Genomic DNA, 24,418 nt, shown 5'->3' with positions numbered 1-24,418 from the left:
TATTTTCACTCTTAAAGAAATAAATATGGATTGAAACTGGAAAATGCAAAATAAAACAAAGGGTTCTAACAAAACCAAAACAGCAACCAACATATTTCAAAGTAAAAGTTCTTTGCAGATATCCACACAAAAACAAATCTCAATTATTTTACTAAAAATAAAATTTCACTAAAATCTTCTGAGCTATACCTTAATGTAATATATCTGTGGAATTTTCTTACCAGTATTCTTGAATACTACATGAGTTGGTCTATCCTTCATTACAAGATCCAAAGCTGACAAGCCTTCTTTATCTTGAATATACAGACTAACACCATGCTAAAAAAAAAAAAAGGAAAGAAAAAAATGCATACATTTTTGTGTTTTACCAATTTAGCAAATCAATAATTTCCTATTTTGATATAGCAGGAAATCAGGTGATAAAACCCGTAAAAACATTATAAGAAAAATAAACATTTATTAACCATTTTCTCTCACAATCACACACTTATTTCTCTCACACAGAAGAGAATTTATTTCTATGAGAGAATTCTTCAAAAAGTACGTGAACAGTGAGTGGTATAAGTAAGTTTTTCTTGGAACAAAAAATTTTGAAATCTATGCAGTGTTTTTATTACACCTATTTTTCATGAATTTTCTAAAGACCTCTTGTACGCATAGATTACAAATTTTTGGTACCAAAATAAATTTATATTTTAATTCTATTTTCCATTAACTTTTTGAAATGCCCTCATATTTGTGTTGTCTCAAATCACATATAGTCAGATTGTATTTTTCAAAAAATAGGTGAATATTTGTGTGTGCTTAAGAAGAAATTCAAAGTGATCTGTAATTTTTTCATGTCCACAATTCAAACATCCAGAAGAATATTTTCTTCTTTATTATACAAGACAGCATAGTCCAATCCTATTAGCACACTTTGTTTTTGTCTCTGTAAAAATAATTGAGGTTCAGGGGAAAGGACAGAGAATATTAATTTCAGATTATTATTATCTCATTACACTTTTTAAAAATATAAAATGTATGCCTTTCCAAGAATAATTTTAAATGTTTGCTGACAGTTTAAGACTTTCAACAATAATTTAGACTTACCTGTGTTAACTGGTGTGAGTTATCACTGCCTATCCAAATACAGTACACCAACACAGCTACAGGTTGAAATGAGCCACAAAGTTTTTAAACTCTGAATGGTAACATGGTAGAATATTCTGTTTAACTACTAATAGAAGAATTTCCTCTTACCTCATAACAAACTAATAATCTTATAAAACTAAAACCAATTCTACCTTTGCTGTATTCCACAGGGTTCAAATACCTGATTTCACAAAGGCTAAAATTAGAAGTGTTCTTCTAAAATGTTAATAAGTTTAAGACTGTATGTTGTCCACTACTTTGAAAAAAGATATAGTAACCTCTTGTGGGAGAAACTGAGCTTGGCTTTTATAAACAAAAGGGTAGATTCTGAAGCATAATGTTCCAAGTTAAGAATATGTCAAATTAGAACTTCATTACTTAGATACCTGGAGGGTTTATGTCGGCAGTTTTGTAAATTGTCCCTGAAATGTTATACATACCAACTAAACTCTCCTAAGACCTTAACCCTGACATATGAATGGCAACCCCTTGGGATAGCAGAAAACCCAGGGATACTCTCAAGACTGACAGAACAACTTGTAGTCATACAATATTCTAGCAGACACTTGAGAAAAAAGGCAAGGATATACAGGTGGGGAAGGATAAGAATGGAGCTGATAGATGCTGTAACTCTTACTAACCCAGCTTTCCCTGTAACAGATATTAGTAAGGGAATTAATCAATACCCAAAGGTTTTAGAAATAAATTTACTACACTTTTAACAAACTCAAGAAAAGCGTATTTTCATTGCAAATGTACCTGAGGGGGTGGGGGACAGAGGAGGAATAAAGAAGGGTTTTATCATTGTTATTCTCTTTCTATAAATAAAACTGAGATTCAATATTAGGTAACTTCCCCAGGATTACTAAGTAATAAACCTAGACAGTTTACCTTAAGAAAGTGTATTTTACTATTAATATATATTGAAAATTACTTTGATTAGTAAATATTACTACAGCCACTATGTAAACAATCTTTTAAAATCAAAAATAGATGAAGAAACTGAGTCCTAATTTGACTTCAAGTTCTTCAAGGACAGGAATTGTTCTTTTGTGGTGCCTCCACAAATGTGACAAAATATCTATACAAAATTAGAATTGTTTTAAAACTAATGGCTTCTGATAGTGAGGTTTTAATTTGCTTTAATTAATGAAATGACACTAGGTATATCTCAAAAATGCTTAATTATTTGGCTGTTACTATGACAAATGATGTCTTAATCTACTGGCTGAGAAATTTCATATAAATGAAACTGATTTGAATTACCAATGCTTTTTGCAACAACACTTAATCCTAGCTAACAAATAAACTGAAAGTAGATCATTATAAAAATGAAGAGGAGGTATAAGAGAGGAAGGAGGAGGAAGGGTGGGAGTGCAGGCTGGGAAGTATCACTTATGTGAAATACATGAAATTTGTATACCTTAAATAAAATTTTTTAAAAAACACTAGAAATAAACTATACTCAGAAACATAGAAACTGGTGATTTTTAAAAACTGATGCCCTTTTAGCTAATTACACAGTTAATTTAAGAGTAAACCATATTTTTTAAAGTACTATAAGATTTTTTTTATAAGATTTTTAATTGGGATGACATTAAACTGGGCCAGTTCTAGCATTTTAAGTTCCTATTTAAGTAAACAGAAGCCCAACCTAAACAGTAAAATCAAAGTAGAAACTTTACCTATCAGAAACCAATTAACCTCTAACCAGGCCCTTCCCACTGTAACCGTTCAAACATATTTTGTCTGATTTTGGTGTCAGCTGACACGAGCTCACTGGCATGCTGCTGCATTGAAGCTCTCTGAACGTCCCGTGGCTCTGAATGCTGCCCAACTCATGAATTATTCTTCATTCAGATAAATGCTGCTAAACTCATTTTGCCTGAAGTTTTTTTTTTTTTTTTAATAATAGATAGTACTAATTAAAAGTGCCTAGAACTTAGTACAAAATAATATGGGGGGCTGCGCTGTGGCACAGTGAATTAAAGTCCTGGTCTGCAGTGCCAGCATCCCACATGGAACCAGTTAGAGTCCTGGCTGCTCCACTTTCAATCCAGCTCTCTGCTATGGCCTGGGAAAGCAGTGGAAGACGGTCCAAGGCCTTGGGCCCCTGCACCCGCATGGAAGACCTGGAGGAGGCTCCTGGCTTCAGATAGGCACAGCTCTGGCTGTTGCAGCCAAATGGGGAGTGAACCAGCAGATGGAAGACCTCTCTCTCTCTCTCTCTGCCTCTGCCTCTCTGCCTTTCAAATAAATAAATAAATCTTAAAAAAAATAATAATATGGGATGTCATATAAGACAAAATTGGCTGATAGTTCACTATATTTTATAAATGTTAATGTATGTTTAAACTTTTTTTTTCTTTTTTTGACAGGCAGAGTGGACAGTGAGAGAGAGAGACAGAGAGAAAGGTCTTCCTTTGCCGTTGGTTCACCCTCCAATGGCCGCCGCAGCCAGCGCGCTGCGGCCGGCGCACCGCGCTGATCCGATGGCAGGAGCCAGGAGCCAGGTGCTTTTCCTGGTCTCCCATGGGGTGCAGGGCCCAAGCACCTGGGCCATCCTCCACTGCACTCCCTGGCCACAGCAGAGGGCTGGCCTGGAAGTTTAAACTTTTACAACATAAAAAGTTTAAGTAAACTGCGTGGTAGTTCAGTGAGTCCAGCCCCTGCCTGTAACACCAGCATCCCATATCAGAGTTTCAGTTTGAATCCTGGTGCTCTGCTTCTGATCCAGCTTTCTACTAGTGCACCTGGGAAGGCACTAGGCTTGTGCTCCTGCCATGTATGTGGGAGACCCTGATGGAGTTCCTGGCCCCTGGCTTCAGCCTGGTGCAGACCTGGCTGTAGTGGCCATCTGGGGAGTAAACCAGTAGGTGGAAGATTTCTCTCTCTCTCTCTTATTGTGCTTCTAAAATAAATAAATATATTTAAAAAAAAAAAAAACACAACATGTGAGATTTTAATCTCAAGAAAAAGTTAAAATAGTAAAGAAATAGCAAACTAGTGATAAGAACAAATGCATACCCTTTTTAAAAACTAAATGATATATGAAAAAGATTAAGGAAAACATATACCTTACAAAACATAAGCTTTCAGTAAACAGATGACACTTACCTTTAATAGAGACCAAACACAATCAATATGTCCATAAAAAATGCTTCTGTGCAATGCTGTCCAGCCCGACTCCTTGTCTTTCACTAATGGATCCACTCCTTTCTCCATCAGCCAGTCTAACACTCCTTTCTTGCCACAAGAGGAAACCAGGTGGAGGGCATTCCTTCCAAAGGCATCTCTGATAGTTGCAGCATTGTAACAATGACTAGAGAGAAAAGCTTTAATCTGGTTTTCACTCCCCTTTGTTACCACAGAAATGACATCCAAAGCATGTTTCAATGACTGACACTTTGATGTGCAGTCAGGGATGGAAGAATTCATCCTAATTGCTTTTATACTGCTGACTTCTTCAGAATAGTCAGTTAAGACTAATTTTAAAAAATGAAGAAGCCAGGACACAAAGTGCTAGTTAGGAAGAATCACAGAGAATAAATGGCCCTTTTTGGATTATAATGTAAATCCTCACAGCATTAATACAAAACTATATATCTTTGTACAATTTTTTGGCACTTAAATCAAAAAATTATAAATAGCTCTGTAAAGTTCATATCAAATATAAGTTCTTCATTTAAAAATTCCACAGTCTATAAATTATTCCTGGAGTCGAGCACCAAGGGGGAGTGAGGAGGGGACTCCCCCTCCACACTGTCTGATCTGTTTAAAAATCCATAATTGCAAGGATGACCTGTAAGAGAAGGAGAAAGAGAAAGTAAAAATATAAAATATCTCACTAGTACTTCAATATTTATATGCTTTTAATTCCCATTTGAAAAAAAAAAAAAGCCCATCAACTTTTCATACCTTGCTTTCTATATCTGCATTAGTCATTCTTAACTCTTTTTTTTCCATTCTGTGTCTATACTGTGGAGTCAACATCCTTCCTTCTAGAATAGTCACCTTTTTATTTATTTGCTTATTTTTTTGAGGGGCAGAGAAAGAAACCTCTTATTCACTAGTCACTCTCCAAATGCCTGCAACAGTTACAGCTGGGCCAGGCCAAAGCCAGGGGCCAGGAACTCAGTCCAAGTCTCCCACACGGTTAGCAGAGAGGCAACTACTTGAGCTACCACCTGCGATCTCCCGAGTGCCCATTATCAGGAAGCTGGAATTGGAGCAGAGCCAGTACTCAAACCCTGGCACGCTGACACCAGATGCAGGTATCCCAAAGAGCAACTGCTATACCAAACAACCTCCTCACCATGCCTTCCCTCCTTTACTCCACAAACTATGTCCTCCCAAACTATAAACACACTTAGATCTACATTCTTTGGGGGAATTCTGTCCTAAAACTTTACCTCCCAAAACTACATCATCATCCTCAACACAGCAAGCAACGCTCTCACCAGTTACTCAGTTTTTACTAAGAGCACGTATCACGCTAATTCTCTGCCTGGAAGGTCCTTCACCACAGAAGGAGATGGTATTTAAACAAACAGTATTAAAACACAGGATAGCTAAATGAAAAAAGTAGCTTGAGATATTTACTTTATATCTTATAACAATATAAGCTCTAGGCTGTTCAAGGACCTAATAAAAGATGAAACTTACAAAAATACTAAATGAAAACACAAAAGACTCTTCATAATTACAAAGTACAAAAAGCCTTTCTATGTATGACATTAAATACAAAGTCATAACAGATGAATAAATTCAGTATAGTTTAAAAACTACACCTACATCCCATATTGGAGTGCCATTTGGGTCCCTGCTACTCTGCTTCCGGCTTTCTGCTAATGCATCATGGGAAGCAGTGATTATTGGCTCCAGTGCTTGGGCCCCTTACAGCTTTGTGAGAGACCTGAATGGCGTTCTGGGTTCCTGGGTTCAGTCTGGTCAGTCCAGGCTGTCATGACCATTAGGGGAGTGAACCAGCAGAGGAAGATCTCTCTCACTATGTCTCTCTCCCCATTGCTCTGCCTTTCAAGTAGATGAAAATAAATAAAAAACAAACATTAGAAATTAATAAAAATAAAAACAACAGAAAAATCTTCAAAGATAAAAAGGAGAAAAACTTTCTAATAAGACTATTTAGAGGGATTTATTTCAGTTTACTATGTAGGAGAAACATTCCAAATCTGTGTTTTCTACTCCTACTTCAAATTATACTAAGTGTCAGAAGTCTGAGCCGTATTCAGTTTCCTAAACTATTCTGATTCCTCATCTGCAAATGAAAACACGGAACTAGATAATTCCTAAGCCTTCCTAGTTCCAAGTCAGTTTCTACTAACTTATATGTTTTGTAATTTGATATTATCCTTATCAAAATCATTCTCCTTTGAAATGTTAATTTGAACCAGAACTGAACAAGTGTTTGGCAACTAACTGCCACAAAAAAAAGGTACCAAAGACTCAAGTAGTTTAAAATGTCAGAACTGGAAAACATCACATATGACAAAATAGTCACATATAGTTCATTTTATTCTTTTGAGGCTCTAAAATACTACTGTCTTTGTATTTTCAGTGTATGCATAATATCCAAAAGGAACTATTTACTGGTGAATCACTCATACTTTCCATGAAAAGAATTAAGACACAACAAAAGAGAATCCCCTAATTGTTACTACAGATTCTTATATACATTTAAAAGGGGGATAAAGGTACTAAATATGTCATACCATACCATCATAGAGAAAAATACACACAGTATACTATGAATATAAATATAGAAGTGATTAAGAGCTAAGGTTTCTTAGAGTTCTACATATTTGAATTCAAATATAGCAATGACGGCTGTTACTAGTTATATAATTCAAAATTATATAATCTCTCCAAGAACTCATTTCTTCTTCTGAACGTGGAGATAATGCCAGAAAGCTCACAGGGTTATTGTAACAACAAATGAAAATGCCTACCATGGTGCCTGGCACTAAATATGCACTCAACAAATAGTAGCTTTTACTATTATTTCTTCAGTAATAAAGATAGTAAATTTTAATCTTAAAATTCATATTTGAACTTCAATATTACTGTTACCTGCATACTTCTCTAAAGACATCATACGGGTGAGAGGGACCCTACTATCTGAGGTACCAGCTGCTGCCTACCAGGGTACACATTAGCAACAAGCTGGATTCAGAAACAGAGCCCAGACTTAAACCCAAGCACCCTGATATAGGACACAGGAGTCTCAAGTGTTATCTTAACCTCTGCATCAAACACTGTCCCCTTTAAGTCTTTTTCTCTTCAGGAGTCTTGAAAGGGTTCCTAAAATGACAAAGTCCTTGAGGCAGAGTGACACTTCTCTTCCTACCTCTTCCTAGGGCACTATCCCTTCCCCTGACCTTCAAATGCTGTACTTCTCTAAGCTTCTCTACTTCATTTTCTCCTTGGATGATTTCAATTCCTTTCATGCTTTTAATTCTATCCTACATGCTCATATTTCTCAATCTGTCTTCTGTCCACACACCTCTCCTCAATTCCCAGCCTGTATTTCCAATGCTTATTGCATGTCTTATTTATGTGTTCAAAAAAATGCTTACTGAAGAGAAAAAAAAAATCAAAGGAAATATTTATTAATTACCTATATACCATAAATTTTACATCACATATGGGTTAAGTAAAAAAACCTAATTCATTCTATCAGTAAAACAGGGAGTTAGAATTCAAACACAGATCTGCTTAATGGTAGAGCCCATGCTGTTTCTGTTATATTACACTGCCTTTTCCAGTGCATCCACAGGTTACACAGCATTGGGAATACAAAAACAAACAGGAAATAAATATCTTAAATAAAATACAGATTTATGAATACTTAGGTGAATATATAGCAAGTTTAACAACTACATTGAACAAAAAATATTATGTTACACAGTCCCTATTGTTAAAAGGGTCACAGTTTGGTAGAGAAAACTGATTTACTTAAGCAAGTAATAAAACTATATTATGATTTTAAACCTATGGTCCAGATAAAATGAGTGACACACAGGTGTATAAACTAAGACTTGAAAGATGAGCATGTGCTTCTCTGATAAAACAGGGACAAAGTAGATATAAAAGCACTGTTACCATGGTTCATTCAGAAAATTTCAAATAATTCAAAAAACAAAAAGCAGTGAGTACTAATATACACACAGGTTGAATTAAATTTTGGACAGACTTAAGTGCCCAGGGATTAAGAAAGTATTTAACCCAAAGACATATTTAGAATCCTGAATTAACAGCATGGGGCAATAATGCATATGTTTCTAGGTTGAATGACAGGCTAACAAGGAAGGGGTAAATACTCTGAAAATAAGAAAAACAAGGGTCTCTCAAGTAAATAAATAAATTTTTAAAAATGGATATTGGTTCATTTTGGTATTGGGTATATTGGGGAATAGCATGATCAAGTTTGTGATTTAGGAAGATAACTATATTCTTAACTGAGGGTAAGTAGAAGGATTGTGAGCTGTTTTTCAGCGCCCAACTTGGATTGGCTAAAACTTTGATAGTGGACTAGTCTTCAGCGCTGAACAATTGCTTCACTTCACCAATTCAGTTTCCTTTCAGTACTTCATACTGATCACATATAATACAGAAAATTTCACACGTAATTTTTAGTTGTTCATTTTTCTTTTTCTTTTCTTTTTTTTTAAGATTTATTTGAAAGTCAGAGTTAGAGAGAGAGAGGGAGAGACAGGGAGAGACAGAAGGAGAGACGGGGGGGAGGGAGAGTAAGAGGGAGAGAGAGATTTTCTATCCCCTGGCTCACTTCCCAAATGGCCATAATGGCAGGCCAGAGATGGGCCAATCCAAAGCCAGAAGCTTCTTTCGGGTCTCTCATGTGGATGCAAGGACCCAAGGACCTGGGCCATCCTCTCCTGCTTTCATAGGCACATCAGCAGGGAGCTGGATCAAAAGAGGAGCAGCAAGGACTCGAACCAGGGCCCACATGGGAAGCTGGTGCCACAGACAGCAGCTTAACCCGCTATGCCACACCACAGGCCCTGATTATCCATTTCTTTCATGTTAATAGCCTGTGACCCCAGGAAGATGATTTCAGTTGGGCATGGGGAATCACACAGCACATGAAGTTCAAGACACCAAATTGAGAACACAGAGCCAGTAACCCAGGTACATCACTTACTAGTTAAGTGATCTTGGCACATCACTTAATTTTACTCCAAGCTTCAATTCTTTCATTTGTAAAAAAGGGGAGAACTATTATCTCCTGACTCGTTTTGAAAAATGAAATGAGACAATGCATTCGTATGATAAGCACTTAACAAATGTGAAAGAAAAAAAGGGGAAAAGGGACATTGATAAACAGATGAGAAAATCTCTGAACTATATTCAGCTTGGAGTGTTTTTCACTGAAATTTTTATATGGTTGCCACTTCCTCATGGCTTTCAAACACACCTACTATCATTTGAACTTTCACATGGACATGCATAGAGTTTTACATAAATTAACTAATGTACTCCTCATTATCATCCTTGTAAATATGATTACCTTCATCGGAAAGTTTAAAGTAACCTGAAACTTAAAGTGATCTAAAAATCACAGCAACAGAAAAGAATCCTCTAGATTTTGTATATTCTACCCTAACAAACTGCTCTCTCAAAACACCGTTAAGTCTTCAATGAGAAACGGTATAGTGTAAGTAGAAAAATTACCTTTATGTGTAGTCATATGAATTGCGGTCCTATCATCTCAAACCTTGGACGAGTAACTTAACCCAACCAATTCTCAATTTCTTATGAAATGTTAACAATAATAACCTGCCTCACCTACACATTAAGATTTTAAGCTTTTTTGGGGGGGAAAGGAGAGAATGCTATATTTCCCCATGTTTCTCACAAAACAGTACATATTAAATAAATAGGCTTATTGTTTTTAAAATGCTCTTTTGAAACTAAAATATCTTCCTTCTACTTCTATTTTAAAATAACAGGTATAAGCTACAAATTATAGTGACTCAATCAAAAAACTTCAGAAAAAATTTTATAACTTCAAAAATAGTTCATATAATTTTAAAATACAAGTACTTAAAACTTTAAGAAATAAATATTTTAGCTTTATTAATATCATAACTTTTTTCAAATATTCATAGGGAGAAAAATACATGGAGACATCAGTTCAATAGTCTATCAATGCTATGTCTGATTTTACAACAGAGAAAATCCCTAAATTTTAGGGGCGAGCACAACTCTAGATGTGACAAAGAATTGCTGCACTATTTAGGATAGTAAAATTAATTATTTTGTATCATTTATAACAATAACCATATAATATGGAGCTCCTTTCATTAGCAGTATATTCTCTTTTGGTCTATAGTTTGATGGTCCAGAAGCACTTTGAGGGTTAAAAATATGTTCTTTACATAGAATTTAGCATACTAAAAGACCCTAATACAAGTTAGCTGTTTTAAATATAAAACATAGCCATTCTTTAAACTCCTTGAAGTGAACAGTGGTGATGAAAGTTTCTGCAAATGCCTGTATTAATTCTTTTTCGAAAACATTTTATTGCTGTCCTCGGCTACATTGCTTCAGTTTCTAAAACAAATAAAAATCAAGGAATTCAAAAGAAAAAAAGGAGGGAAATGATCAAAAAGGGGCTATTCAAGTGTGTGAACTTGCATCACATTATGGGTACAGATATTCTACTACTCTTTTCAATAGTTCTGATAAACTTCGAATTTCAAATGCTCTACTTGGAAGAGTAAGAAAACATGCTACATCAACCTCTGCTTCCTGAAAAATATCCCACCTGGCTAACACCCTTTAAGTTTTATGAACTACACTGGACAACAGGAGTCATGGATGGCCTGGGTACCTGTTCAGCAACTTAACTAAAAGTCTTTTCGAACCTGACAGCTCAGCTAGATACCAGAACAAAAGGCCTCCAGCCTCTGTTTCCCCCCACCTCCCCAAAGCTGGGGCCTTTTTAGGTAGGTCCGTTCCCACTCAGCAGAGCGACACTGCGTCAGTGTTCCCAGAATGAACTCAAACTCTGATTCCACCAAGGGGTCAAGGGTCATGGGTGAGCCCAGGAGTGGCTTCAAAGCCAAGATTCAAAGGGAAGTGATGCCACACGACTAGAACCAGGAATACAACATCGCTGGAGGGCGTGTCCCGCAGCACAGCAACGTAGCACGTCGTCCCGACAGGCCATTCATTAGCCGAGGGGGGCGGTGGAGAGGCGGCCGCCGGGACCCGGGCCGCTCGGCCGGCCCCGCGTCGCCTCGCGCAACGCCGCCGTGGAGTCCCCTCCCCGCGGCCCACCTAGGCCACCGGTGTCCGCGACCATCCGCACCCTCCGGAGAGCGAGCACTCTCCCACGGTCCCCGGGGTGATGGGACACGGTCGCCTCAGCCCGCTCGGCGCGGTCGGGCCGCCCCGATCCCTCCCTCACCAGTCGCTAGATGAAACTGCGCCGGTGGTCTCCGCGGGGTCGACACACAGCAGCGCAGGGACTCATTCTCAGTGAAGGAAACAGAAGAAACCCAAGAGCGCCAGAGGGGAGCCGTCCACAGACGCAGATCAGCTCTGAAGGCAGCAGCAGCTACAGCCGCGTCTACAGGCACCGGGAAGGGGGTGGGGAGAAAAGGCCGGCGCGGGCGGTACTCAGGAATAAGACGGGTGCTGATTGGCTGGAGCTCGTGTATGCCTCGTGACGATTGGCTGCTGCCTGCCCAGAAGGCTTCGCGTGGCACTGTCTCTGGCGCCCTAAAGGAACTTGACCCTTCTCGGTCTTTGGGGCCGCCTGCGCAGACCAGGGGTGGTGGAAGGCAATCGCCGAGGACTCTAAGCCAACGGCGGCGGTGAGGGCATCCCTTTGGTGGTCCTTGTGCTTCGCCCAGGTAGACACGTCTCTCTCAGGGCAGAAGAGAGGATTAAACCTGGGTTGGAGAGACCCGACTGACACCTGGCGAGGTGTTGGGGGCGCCCAGTCACCAATGGAGCAGAAGCCAAGGGCATAGCGTCATGTACCAAAACGAGTTTCCTCCCATGGCTTTACTTGTGGGGTCGCTGGAAAATCAAAGGCCTCGTCTCCCGAAAACAAAGCCTCGCCCCTCTCTGGCTCGCCCCGTTCGCCCGGATTATCGGGGAGTGACTCCTTTTGGTGAGAGGCGTCACTGCCTTCTGGGATCGCCATGGGACCAGCTGCTGACTGGGATCACGCCACTTGGTGCCTGACACCGGGCTTGCACTAGACTCCCTCCCCACCCCCTCCACCCCGCGCGCCTGTAACTCTGAATCTAAGGACATTTTAAGAAATGATGGAGTGAAAAATATTAGGGAAGAAAGAAAGCCAAAATCAATACCTAATGGGAAACATACTGCTGCTGAATGCTAATAGAGTAGACTCTCAAGTAAATATTTGTTCAAGGAGGGGTAGCATGACTCAGAGTTGGCTTACAGCTGTGCCACGTTGTGGATTATACAAGCTGTTTAGTCTGTCAGCTATAAAACAAGGAAATCGGACTAGATGTCTTAGATGTCTTAGGTCCTGTTCAGTTTTGCTCCCTTTTTTTTTTTTTCTGGTGACCTTTATGGAAGGTTAAGTTCCTAGCTCAAAGGCACACAGTTTTGCCGGTTGCAATAACGTCCTGTTTTCTTTGCCCCTTATTCTAAGTTCTCTTCTTTGACATAACTAAATCCGGTTTGCAATGTAGGAATGGAGTGATTTTGCAAACAAGCCACACATAATGACTTTCATGAATAAAAGATCCAGTAATGGCAGATAAAACTGAAAGTGTAAATGAAGTAAAAATGTAAATGACCTGAGTTCAAATCTTTTATCTCTTACTTGTATCTGGGAAAATTTATTACTGTTTTGAAACCTCAATTTTCTCATTTATGAAATTGGAGCAATGCATTTTGGACTGGAAGAAATGTAATGATAGATATGCATAGGGTAGGTAGCACGCAGTAACACTTGATACATGGTGCTACTTCTTTAATAAATAAAGTATTTCCTTGCAGGTGAATTATTCCAGTCATTCTTTTATTTAAAAAATTGCCAGCCCTCAGGCACTTGTGTTGAGTACTAGGGTTCCAACAGTGAGCAACAATTCCTATAATCTGGATAATGTCAAACATAATAAACTGCAACTTTTACAAGCATAGCAAAGAATACTTTTGATAAATTTAATCTGACTTCTCAAAGACGTTGATTCTTGAAATAAGATCTGAAGAATGAATAGGAAACAACTAGGTAAAGTAAAAAAGAAAGAACATTCTAGGCCAAGGAATGAGAAATTACTTCCTTTTGCCCTAAAAATTTAGTTTTTTTTCAAAGGCACTAGTTATTTTCCAGACAGAACATGAAATCATTGGAAAATAATGAAAATGAAATACAATTCAATCAAAAAAAATACATTGTAGATGTGATTAGAGGATGGAGAACTCAAAATTAGTCATTTTGGTTTTTTAAGTTTATGTTTACAAAGAAAGGAAATAGATCAAAATATATCAATCACATTATTTCTATATGGTAAGGTTTTAGGTGATTCTTCTATCATTTTTCTTTTTGTAATTTTTCACTGCAATAAATAAGTGCTATTTGTGTGATTAAAAAATCTGAAAATTGTTAGTTATAATGTCCAAGGCTGACTTAAAGTAAAAAATAAAACTGGGGAAGACTTTGGATGATTTCAGTAATATGGTAAGTGGGGAGTAGGACAGTAGTTAGGCATCAGAAATGGAGCAGCCACACACTATCTGTACAACAAACTCCCTAAATTCCATTTTTTCAAAATAAAATGATGCTGTGCTTCATAGTCAAAAAGATTAATTCATTATTATGTGTATTTTGCTATCTTTCAAGTTATATAGCAGTAAGGAATGGCAGTGCCACCTCTAGTTCAGCGGGTGGCAGAGGAGAGATTATCAGAATCTGCATCGATACCAAAACCTAGTTAGGTTCTACAGTTACAGGAGGGTCAGCAGTGAAACTGGCCTAGAGATAACTGGAGTCTTATTGTTTGGCCTTATTTTCCTCTGTACCACACTATCTCCCAAAGAAGAACCCTTGACTGGCCAAACCATTGTGATGCACACCTTAACTTTTCCAGTAGGAGAGAGAGAGCACTGAGCCCTCTACCTTAAATCCAGCAGTTCCTGAACTCCTGGTGACTTGGATTATGTGAGGAGTCAGGGATAGCATGACTGACAACCTCTGTTAAAGAGATCTTAGTATAGTTAAAGTAGAGTGAGGAATAGTTCCCTGGAAGAAGGCAGTGTGTGAGGAAATGGGATGTTTCTGTACTCTTGGATCCAAGAGATAGGGTCCCAACTGCATTCTTCCTTCATAATGATTATTCTTCAAATCTTCCAAGGGGACACACAGTTCTATGAAGCCTTCCCTAATGATTTTTCCTAACAGTGTTCTCTCGGTTAACTTACTATGTCAGACTGTTTTGTTTTCAGAGTTACTGTAGGCTCAGTGAAAGCAGAGACTCTAAGAGACAAACTACCTATTACTCTTATTACTGGTGAGAGATCAGATGTGTTATATAACCCCTCTAGGTCGAGTATCCTCATCTCTAAAATGACATTAATAATATTTCTTTCAGAAAGTTCTTATGAGGTTTATTTATTTTTATTTATAAAAAGGGAACAAATTTTACATATTTCATATATATACTTTTAAGAGCATAATGATACTTCCTGCCTTAGCTGTCTCACTCACTTCTTCCTTTTCTTCCTTTTCTTTTCTTTCTTTTTTCTTTTTTTTTTTTTTTTTTTTTTTTTTGACAGGCAGAGTGGACAGTGAGAGAAAGAGACAGAGAGAAAGGTCTTCCTTTGCCGTTGGTTCACCCTCCAATGGCCACTGCGGCCGGCGCGCTGCGGCCAGCGCACCACACTGATCCGATGGCAGGAGCCAGGAGCCAGGTGCTTTTCCTGGTCTCCCATGGGGTGCAGGGCCCAAGCACCTGGGCCATCCTCCACTGCACTCCCTGGCCACAGCAGAGAGCTGGCCTGGAAGAGGGGCAACCGGGACAGAATCCGGCGCCCCGACCGGGACTAGAACCCAGTGTGCCGGCGCCGCTATGTGGAGGATTAGCCTAGTGAGCAGCGGCGCCGGCCCCTTTTCTTTTCTTTTAAAAAAATTATTTTATTCAAAAGGCGGAATTACAGAGAGAAAGAGGAAAAGATAGAGATTTTCCATTCACTGATTCATTCCTCAGATAGTTGCAATGGCCAGAGCTGGGCCAGGCTAAAGCCAGAAGCCAATTAATCTGGGTCTCTCAAATGGGTGCAGGGGTCCAAGGACTTTGGCCATATCCCTGTACTTTCCCGGGTGCATTAGGAGAAAGGTGGATTTTAAGTGAAGCAGCCGGGACTCAAACCAGTGCCCATATGGGATGCTGGTGTTGCAGGCGGTGCCTGTCTCTGTTACACCACAATACCAGTCCACCTTATTTTTCTTTTAATTTTTACTGACACACTTTCAATTTTCTTTAAGTTTAACCCTCCACAAAGAATTGAATAAGTAGTAAGGAGAAAACCACCATTGCTCAAGAGGACTATAAACTATTCAAATTTCAAAACGTCAGTTTCACTCATGTACATTACATTTTTTGTACTCTACATTAGTTACCACAGATCAGGGAAAATATATGATATTTGTCTTTTTGGGACTAGCTTATTTCACTTAGCATAATGGTCTGCAGTTGCATCCATTTTGTTGTGAAAGAAAAGATTTCATTTTTTTTTTACTGCTGAGTAGTATTTCATCATGTGTGTATATCATAATTTCTTTACCCAGTTATCAATTGATAGACATCTGCATTGATTCTATATCTTAGCTATTATTTCATTTTTCTAAAAGGAGATGGTATATGTAAAGCTTTCAGTACAGTATGGCTCTTAGCATTTAGTTTGCATAGCCTGAACTCTTCTAGATTGCTCTGTTTTTGCTTGAAGAGGGGGTGGGACAATATAAGGAAAGATGGCAGTTTTTGAATAGGACTTCAGAACTGTATAAGCTTGAAATCATGGTCCATCAACAAACATTAGAAAATCAAGGCAGATACTAAAAAAAAAAAAAAAAAAAAAAAAAAGATAAATTCAAACCCTACATGAAACAAGCAAGATATCAACCCTATATCAAACCTATAAATTTTGTATCAGATATCAAACCTATAAATTTGGTAGGCTTAACATTCTGTATATTCAGAACATTCTGAACTCCCCAAACCTCACCTCTTTACTAAGAATGTGAACAGTTCCTTTCTTGGTCCATCTTATTTATTTATCTTATTTGATAGGGTGGGAAAGGGAGAGAGAGAGAAAGGGAGGAAGAAAAAAGGAAAAAGAAGAAAAGAACGAACAAAAGAGAAAAAGAATTCTCCCATTTCTCTCATCTGCTGATTCACTCCCCAAATTCCCATAGCAGCTCTAGGTCAATCTGAGGCCAGAGGAGCTAGATATCCAATCCAGGTTTCCCACATGGATAGCTAGAACCCAATAATTGCCATCATTGCTCCCTCTCAGGGTTGCATTAGCAGGAAGCTGGAGTCAGAAACCAGAGCCAAGAATCAAACCCAGGCACTCTGATATGTCATCTAAACCTCTAGGCCAAACACTCCTCCCCCTCCACACACACACTTCCTGTCATATTTAGAATTGCTTGTATCTCTTCTCTACCTAGCTAATTAATTTAATCTAGCTGTTCTGAACATTGTGAAGGAAGGAAAAGAGGTGGGAGGAAGGAAATGTAAAAAAGAAAGGGGGAAAGAGAGGGAGGAAGGAGCTGGTACTGTGGTGCAGTGGGTTAAAGCAGTGGCCTGTGTCATTGGCATCCCATATGGGTGCCAGTTCAAGTCCTGGGGTGTGGGTTCAGTGCTCCACTTTTTTTCCCCCCAGTGATGCTATATATTTTTTAGAAAGTTTTTATTTAATAAATATAAATTTCATAGGTACAGCTTTTGGAATATAGCAGTTCTTCCCCCCATACCCGCCCTCCCACCCCTACTCCTGTCCCACCTCCTACTCCCTCTCCAGTCCCATTCTTCGTTAAGATTCATTTTTAATTATCTTTATATACAGAAGATCAACTCTATACTAAGTAAAGATTTCAAGAGTTGGCACCCACACAGACACACTCTAATCTAGCTCTCTGCTGTGGCCTAGGAAAGCAGTAGAAAATATCCCAAGTCCTTGGGCCCCTGTACCTGCTTGAGAGACCTGGAGAAAGTTCCTGCCTGGCTCCTGGCTTTGGATCTGCTCGGCTTTGGCCATTGTGATCATTTGGGGAGTGAACCAGTGGATGGAAGACCTCTCCCTCTGGCTCTACCTCTTTCTGTAACTCTTTCAAAATAAATATTAAAAAAAAGAGGAAGGGAAAGACATGCTTCAAAACATTAAACTCAAAAATGCAGTAGAAAACAAGAAGTTGAGTCCAGAACCTGTAAGAATTCCTCAAAAAATTAAGGCTAGATGAGAGAAAAGAAATAACTACCCTAACAACAAGACAGGCTTGTTACAAAAACAAACAAAAATCAACTGCAGCATGATGAGAGTTCTACATGTAGAGGTGGAAAGAAGTCTAGACTAAACCACAAAGCAATTAATTGGGGTTATACAGCAATAAGAGGTAACCCAGTAACAGGTAACCTACCTGAAGCTTCCTTATCTCCCACCCCATAATAACAACAAAGGTATTTGTTTCTATTTAGAGTATAGGACCTTGAGTTTAATAGGACAGGTGCCTATCTGTGGCTGGTGAAAGCTGGAATAATCAGGAAAGACCACACCCAGAACACTGAGTAGTAGCTCTTCCTGTTCACCAACATAGCCCTAACTCTTCCCTATAACCTTGAAGAAAGACAAGTATGACAGAAGTAGTGTCAGGTCTTATTACTCCCTCCACTCTTCCCACTCCCAGGAAGGGCATGCAACATACACAGCCTCCTCAATAAACATCTTTTTTAAAAATCTCAAATGCACAGATGAGCACAAAATAAAAAGGCACAAAGTATTTGGAGAAAGTGGACATACTGAGAGACATAAATGCGCGGATCCAGGAAGCTCAGCAAACCCCAGGCAGGATGAAAGATGAAAGATGACAGTGCCTAAAATAATCATAGATTGCTAAAACCCAACTGAAGGAAACTGGAAAGCATTCAGAGAAAAATGGTGTAGTATATAAAAGAAATAATGATTGGGGCTGGTGCTGCGGCTCACTAGGCTAATCCTCCACCTGCGGTGCCGGCACCCCGGGTTCTAGTCCCGGTTGGGGCACCGGATCATGTCCCAGCTGCTCCTCTTCCAGTCCAGCTCTCTGCTGTGGCCAGGGAGTGCAGTGGAGGATGGCCCAAGTGCTTGTGCCCTGCACCCGCCTGGGAGACCAGGAGGAAGCACCTGGCTCCTGGCTTCTAATCAGTACAGTGCGCCAGCCATAGCGGCCATTTGGGGGGTGAAACGGAAGGAAGACCTTTCTCTCTGTCTCTCTCACTGTCTAACTCTGCCTGTCAAAAAAAAAAATAATAAAAATAAAAGGAATAATGATTGGAATCACCAAAAATTTCATATCATAAACCATGAAAACAACGTAATAAGTCAGTATCTTTTAAGAGCTGAAAAAGAAACTGTCAGCCCTGAAAATGTTCCTCAGTCATGAAGGTAAAATGAAGATATTTTCAGAGAATGAAAAATGAAGAGAATGAGTGGCTATCAAAATTCCCCAATAAGAAATGGTCAAAAAAGACCGTTAGCCTAAGGGGAACGAATGCTTCATGATCTAAACTTGACATTTCACAATAGGATAAATGACATGAGAAATGGAAATACAGTCAGTCCTCTTTATCCATAGGTTACAAATTTATGAATTCACTCAATACAAAAATTTATTCATAACCCACTAATTGATATAGTACTATCACTGCCATTTAGATACATGAGCAGGACAGGAAAAAAACTAGAATTTTCCAATGCTTACACTGAAGCAGAGACTGAACAAGGCAACTGCCTTCTTGTTTCAGCTTTCATAAACACATGTCTTCATGGTATATTTTGTGCCATACTTTTTTGCAATTCCATGTTTTTTCTTGGTGATTTCATTGTTTAAAATAGCCCTCAATCGTAATGATCAAGTGCTACCCAATTTTCTCAAGGCTAAGTACTGAACAGCCATTTTTCTTAAAGGACCCAATTATATGTTGTCTAAAAAAGGACTTGCTTTAAATATAAAGAGGCAGATAGATTGAAAACAAATGGATAGGGAAGGCTATTCTATAAGCATAATGAAGTTAGATTGGCTATTATAATAGCAGAAAAATATACTTTGAAACCAAAAGTATCAACAGAGATGAAAAAGGATTTTAAATCATGATAAAATGGTCAATTCTTCAGAAAGAAATAATGTAGATATGCCTGATCATGCATATGTATGTGCCTGATGACAGAACTTCAGAATACATGAAATAAAAATCAATTGGACTAAAAGTAGAAACAGAGAGTCTCTTAATCATAGCAAGAGATTTGTTTGTTTTTCTTAAATTTATTTATTTATTTGAGAGGTAGAGTTTCAAAGAGCAGGAGAGACAGAGAGAGAGATCTTCCATCCACTGGTTCATTCCCCAAATGACCGCAACAGCCAGAGCTGGGCCAATCCAAAGCCAGGATCCAGGAGCTTCTTCCAGATCTCCCATGCAAGTGCAGGGGCCCAAGCACTAGGGCCATTTTCTACTGCTTCCCAGGCCATAGCAGGAACTCAATGGGAAGAGGAGCATGAACCAGTACCCATATGGGATGCCAGTGCAGCAGGCAGAGTATGCCACAGTGCTGGCCCCAGCAGGAGATTTCTGACACCCCTCTCTCATCAACAGAAAGAACAATTAAACAAAAAAGTCAGGAAACTAATAGCTGGTTTGTACACTCTTATCAACCACCTTGACCTCTATACTTTATGTGTCTATGTGACTGAGCCACAGGCTGTCCAGACATTTGGTCAAACATTATTCTGAGGGTGTCAGTGAGGGTATTTTTGGGTTAGATTAACATTTGAATTGGTCGACTGAGTAAAACTAATTGCTGTGCCTAATACAGGTAGGTCCCTTCCAGTCAGCTGAATGCCTAGATTGAACAACAAGATAAGGAGGAGGGATCTCCTCCTGGGTCGCTGCATTAGTCAGGATATTGATTTTCTTCCTAACCTTTTGTCAAACATCAACTCTTACTGAATTTTAGAACTGCTGGCTTTCAGACTGACACTGTACCATTAGATCGCCTGATTCTCTGGTCTTAGGAACTACACCATCAGCTCTCCTGGGTCTCCAGTTTGCCACCTGCAGGTCTTGAAACTTGTCAGTGTTCATAATCACATCAAATAATTCCTCAAATAAACCTCTGTCTATAAATATACACATTCTATTCATTCCATGCCTCTGATGAATGCTTGCAAATGACAACCTCATTGATGCTTTATAGATCAGCACTTCCAACAACTGCAGGATATACATTCCTTTCAAGTTCACATGTAACTAAACAAAATTTTTAAAACCATCCATTTGTCAAAGAAATTACAGAGAAGGTTAGATGATATTTCATAATCAATGAAAATAAAAAGACAAAAATATCAAATTTTGTTTGATGCATCTAAAGTAGTATTTATTCCAAAATTTTCAGCTTTAATGTTTATGCTAAAAAAGAAGAAATATCTCTAAAAATGATGAACTAGGGTCAGGCATTGTGGTGCAGCAGGGTAAGCTACCATTTGGGATGCCTGCATCCCATATCATGTGCCTGGCTTGAGTCCTGGCTACTCCACACTTTCTGATACAGCTTCCTGCTAATGTACCGGAGAGGTAGCATATGATTGCACAAGTACCTGGGTTGCTGCTACACACATGGGAGACCGGGGTGGAGTTTCAGGCTTCTGGCTTTGGTCTGGCCCAGCCCTTGCAGTTGGGAAGTGAACCAGTGGATAGCAGATCTCTTTCTCTCTCTGCCTCTCTCTCTCTCTCTCTGTTACTCTGCCTTCTGAATAAATAAATAAATCTTTGAAGAGATTTTTAAATAAAAATTTATTGACAAATTTCCATAAAAATATACATAAAACAAAAGTGATGACCTAAGGTTCTTCCTTAAGAAGCTGGGAAAAGAAGAGTAAGGTAAAGCTGCAGTGGGTAAAAGGAAGGAAACAATAAATATGACCAGAAATCAACACATAGAATATAGAAAAAATAATATAGAAAGTTGTTCTTTGAAAAGTTCAATGAAATTGAACACTCCTTGCTATAGAATTAATTATTAGGGAAAAACTATTGAGAACTGTGAAGAATTTCAATAGTCTGAGCTTGTCTCCTACTTGCAAGGCTAACAAGTTAGCCTGCCAGTTTCATGGATGCTGGCAAACCAAGTGAGATTCCTGGGTCGAAACAAGGACTTGATTGTTCATGATACGGTCAGCAGCATGAGTGTCCCATTTGCATCAGTTCATTTGTGGCACTCAGTCCATGAGAATGACAGAGTGTCCCAGGTAAGTGTTACAAACACACTGGGTTAACATCTCATCCAGGGAAACCCAAGCTTGGGGAAACTTAGCCTCTTACAATAGACTGCAAACAAGTCTGTCTGACCTTTACCCCTGAGGTAGAAACTATCTTTATTACACTAGAAAGTGAAAAAAAAAAAAGTGCCCTCTACTCTAAAGGGAGCCACTGTCACTATTTATGAAGGCTGTTTGCTATATAAGTACCTTGAAAAGGTGGTCCAGAACCATGGCAGTCAGGACCTCTACTGACACAATGTGCATCAGCAATTCTATGCCAACAAGAGGACCAGTGACCAGTATCAAGGATGAAAGAGCAGGGATAGGCATTTGTTCTAATGGTTAAAACCTCACTTAGGACACTTGCATCCCAAATTGGAGTACCTGGGTTTATTTCCTGGCTCCGGCCCTTAACTCCAGGTTCCTATGAATACAAACTCTGGCAGCCAGTGACGATAGCTCAGGAAAATGGGCTCCTGCTACCTGTGTGGGAGTTCTGGACTACGTTGCCTGGCTTGGCCCTGGGGTTGTGAGCATCTGGGGAGTACGTCAGTGGATGAAAGCTTGTCCTCTTGCTCTGTGCATGTGTGTTTGTGTTTGTACATGTGCCTGTCTTTCTTTCTCCCAGTTTCTTTGCCTCTCAAATAAATTTAACAACAACAACAACAAAAGAATGAAAGAGTACTTATCACTGCAGACCCTACAGATATTGGAGAGAAAAAAAAGAATTTTGTGAACAACTTTAATTTTAAGAACTTTAGTTTAAGAAAATCAGAATAGTAATTACTTTTGAGGAGTTGGAAATAAGGAAGATTGACTGGAAAAACTATGAGGTAACTTTCTGAAGTGGTAGAAACTCTATATCTTGACAGGGGTGTAGAGTATAGATGCATTTGTCAAAACTCAACAAATGTATACTTAAAATGTGTATATTTCATAATATAAATTTTACTTCAAAAGAAACAATGGTGAACAGTATGAAGAATCTAGGGGTATATGTGTTGAGGGGTAGATTGATACCTAGGAAATTTACCCTGAAATGCATTAATGCATCTGAGATGAATGAAGAGATGATAGATGACTGAACAGGTGATGAATATATCAAAATGCTAACAGAATAATCTTGGTGTGTATTTACTCCCTCACAACAAAATTCTTCCAAATTTATTATATGTTAAAAATAAAAATATGGAAGGGGCCGGCGCTGTGGCTCAGTGGGTTAACTGAGCCTGAAGCGCTTGCATCCCATATGGGCGCTGGTTCTAGTCCTCACTGCTCCTCTTCTGATCCAGCTCTCTGCTATGGCCTGGGAAAGCAGTAGAAGATGGCCCAAGTCCTTGGGCCCCTGCACCCGCATGGGAGACCAGGAAGAAGCTCCTGGCTCCTGGCTTCGGATTGGCGCAGTTCCGGCCATTGCAGCCAGTTGGGGAGTGAACCATCAGATGGAAGACCTCTCTCTCTCTGCTTCTCCTTTCTTTGTGTAACTCTTTCAAATAAATAAATAAATCTTTAAAAAAATAAAAATATGGAAGAAAAGAGACAAAAAAACATGTCAAATCAGTCACAATTTGTGGACCTATTGAAGGGTTAAAAAGTTAAAAGCCGCTCCCCATCCCCTCCTCTAGTGAACTTTCCCGACCTCACTAGACTTGCTCTGTATAGCCATTCTCTTTGAAGTTAGTTAGTCAGTAAATTACCCAATGTAGATGTAACCTTAGTTTCACCTAAATAAGATAGAAGGAGTCACTGTTTAGAAATTAACAAACTTTCACTGAAAAATCTCTTTGTTCCTGGAACTCCGACCCCACCATATGTCCCTTATCACCATTAGGCTGCATTCCTAGGTATCATCGAGGCAGTCTCCGTAACCTTGTTGTGTGATCCTCCCTTTTGGCAATAGGAGGCTTTTTTGATCCTCCCTGTATAGGCCATATGGTTCTCTGATATCTAATCAAGCCCTTACTCGATATCCTGTACTCCCTGTATTCATAAATCAACTGATTGTAAAATCACTTAACTTGTATCAATTGTTTACTCTGTACCGACTGTTTGGACTGTTTGATCTATACAATGATTGATTTTCTTTGTCTAAATGTGTATAAAAACCCTGACCCTCAACTCCTCGGGGCTTCTCTGTTCAGGGAGCCCCAGCATGCTGGTTCAATAAACCCCTTGCCAAATTGCATGAGAGAGTAAGTCTCTTGGAGCCATTCCTGGGGCGGTGGACGTTTCTCGACTCTAACACTATTTGGACATATAAACTATTTTTATAAAAAATGGAGAAACTTTATGAACTCCCAGGAGAAATTTGAACACTACTTGGTTACTTGTGAGTTGTGTTTAGTCCCGTATAGGAGATGCTGCAGGTCCCCAGGCCCATGGACCAGCATCCTTATCACTTCAGTACATGGTATCTAGCATTCAGCTGCTAGCATCTGCATTTCTTTGCTGGAGGCCTCTTTCTGCCTGCTCATGTTGCTTTCTGTATGTGCCGAGAAGTACATGCTTGCCGAGAGAAGCCCTCTGCCAATGTCTAGCCAGGACCTACAGCAACAACATCCTACATGGGCTGCTCCATTTCTCATCCAGCTCTCTGCTAATGCACCTGGGAAAGCAGTAGAGGATAGCCCAAGTGCTTGGGCCCCTGCCCCCACATTGGTGGGAACAGTGGGTGGACGTATGGATGAGAAAAGCCGCAAATGATGACCATTGTTGAAGCTCCATGATAGATGTGGGTGTTCA

The 24,418-nt window shown here is 39.3% G+C and overlaps 1 protein-coding gene and 1 long non-coding RNA gene across 3 annotated transcripts in view; one reads left to right on the top strand and one right to left on the bottom strand.

The window, feature by feature from the left end:
* IBTK (inhibitor of Bruton tyrosine kinase) overlaps positions 1-11,751 on the bottom strand; it is a 94,149-nt gene extending 82,398 nt beyond the window's left edge. For both annotated transcript variants that reach the window (XM_002714548.6, XM_008263147.5), the window contains exons 1-3: positions 11,588-11,751; positions 4,252-4,936; positions 222-318 (exon numbers count right to left, since the gene is read on the bottom strand). In XM_002714548.6, coding sequence (XP_002714594.1) covers positions 222-318; positions 4,252-4,572 — 418 coding nt within the window. In that variant the 5' untranslated portion in view covers positions 4,573-4,936; positions 11,588-11,751. The remainder of the gene's footprint in view (positions 1-221; positions 319-4,251; positions 4,937-11,587) is intronic.
* Positions 11,752-11,893: 142 nt separating this feature from the next.
* On the top strand, positions 11,894-23,224 carry LOC138849643 (uncharacterized). Its single transcript, XR_011388636.2, has 2 exons — positions 11,894-11,996; positions 22,969-23,224. It is a non-coding gene; the product is annotated as an uncharacterized LOC138849643 (long non-coding RNA).
* The last annotated feature ends 1,194 nt before the right edge of the window (positions 23,225-24,418 follow it).

Source organism: Oryctolagus cuniculus, chromosome 5 (genome assembly GCF_051225735.1).
Source record: "Oryctolagus cuniculus isolate XC-2025 breed Fujian yellow rabbit chromosome 5, ASM5122573v1, whole genome shotgun sequence".
NCBI classification, from domain to species: domain Eukaryota; kingdom Metazoa; phylum Chordata; class Mammalia; order Lagomorpha; family Leporidae; genus Oryctolagus; species Oryctolagus cuniculus.
The sequence above is the reverse complement of the archived record's forward strand: the minus strand, read 5'-3'. Positions and strand labels throughout refer to the sequence as shown.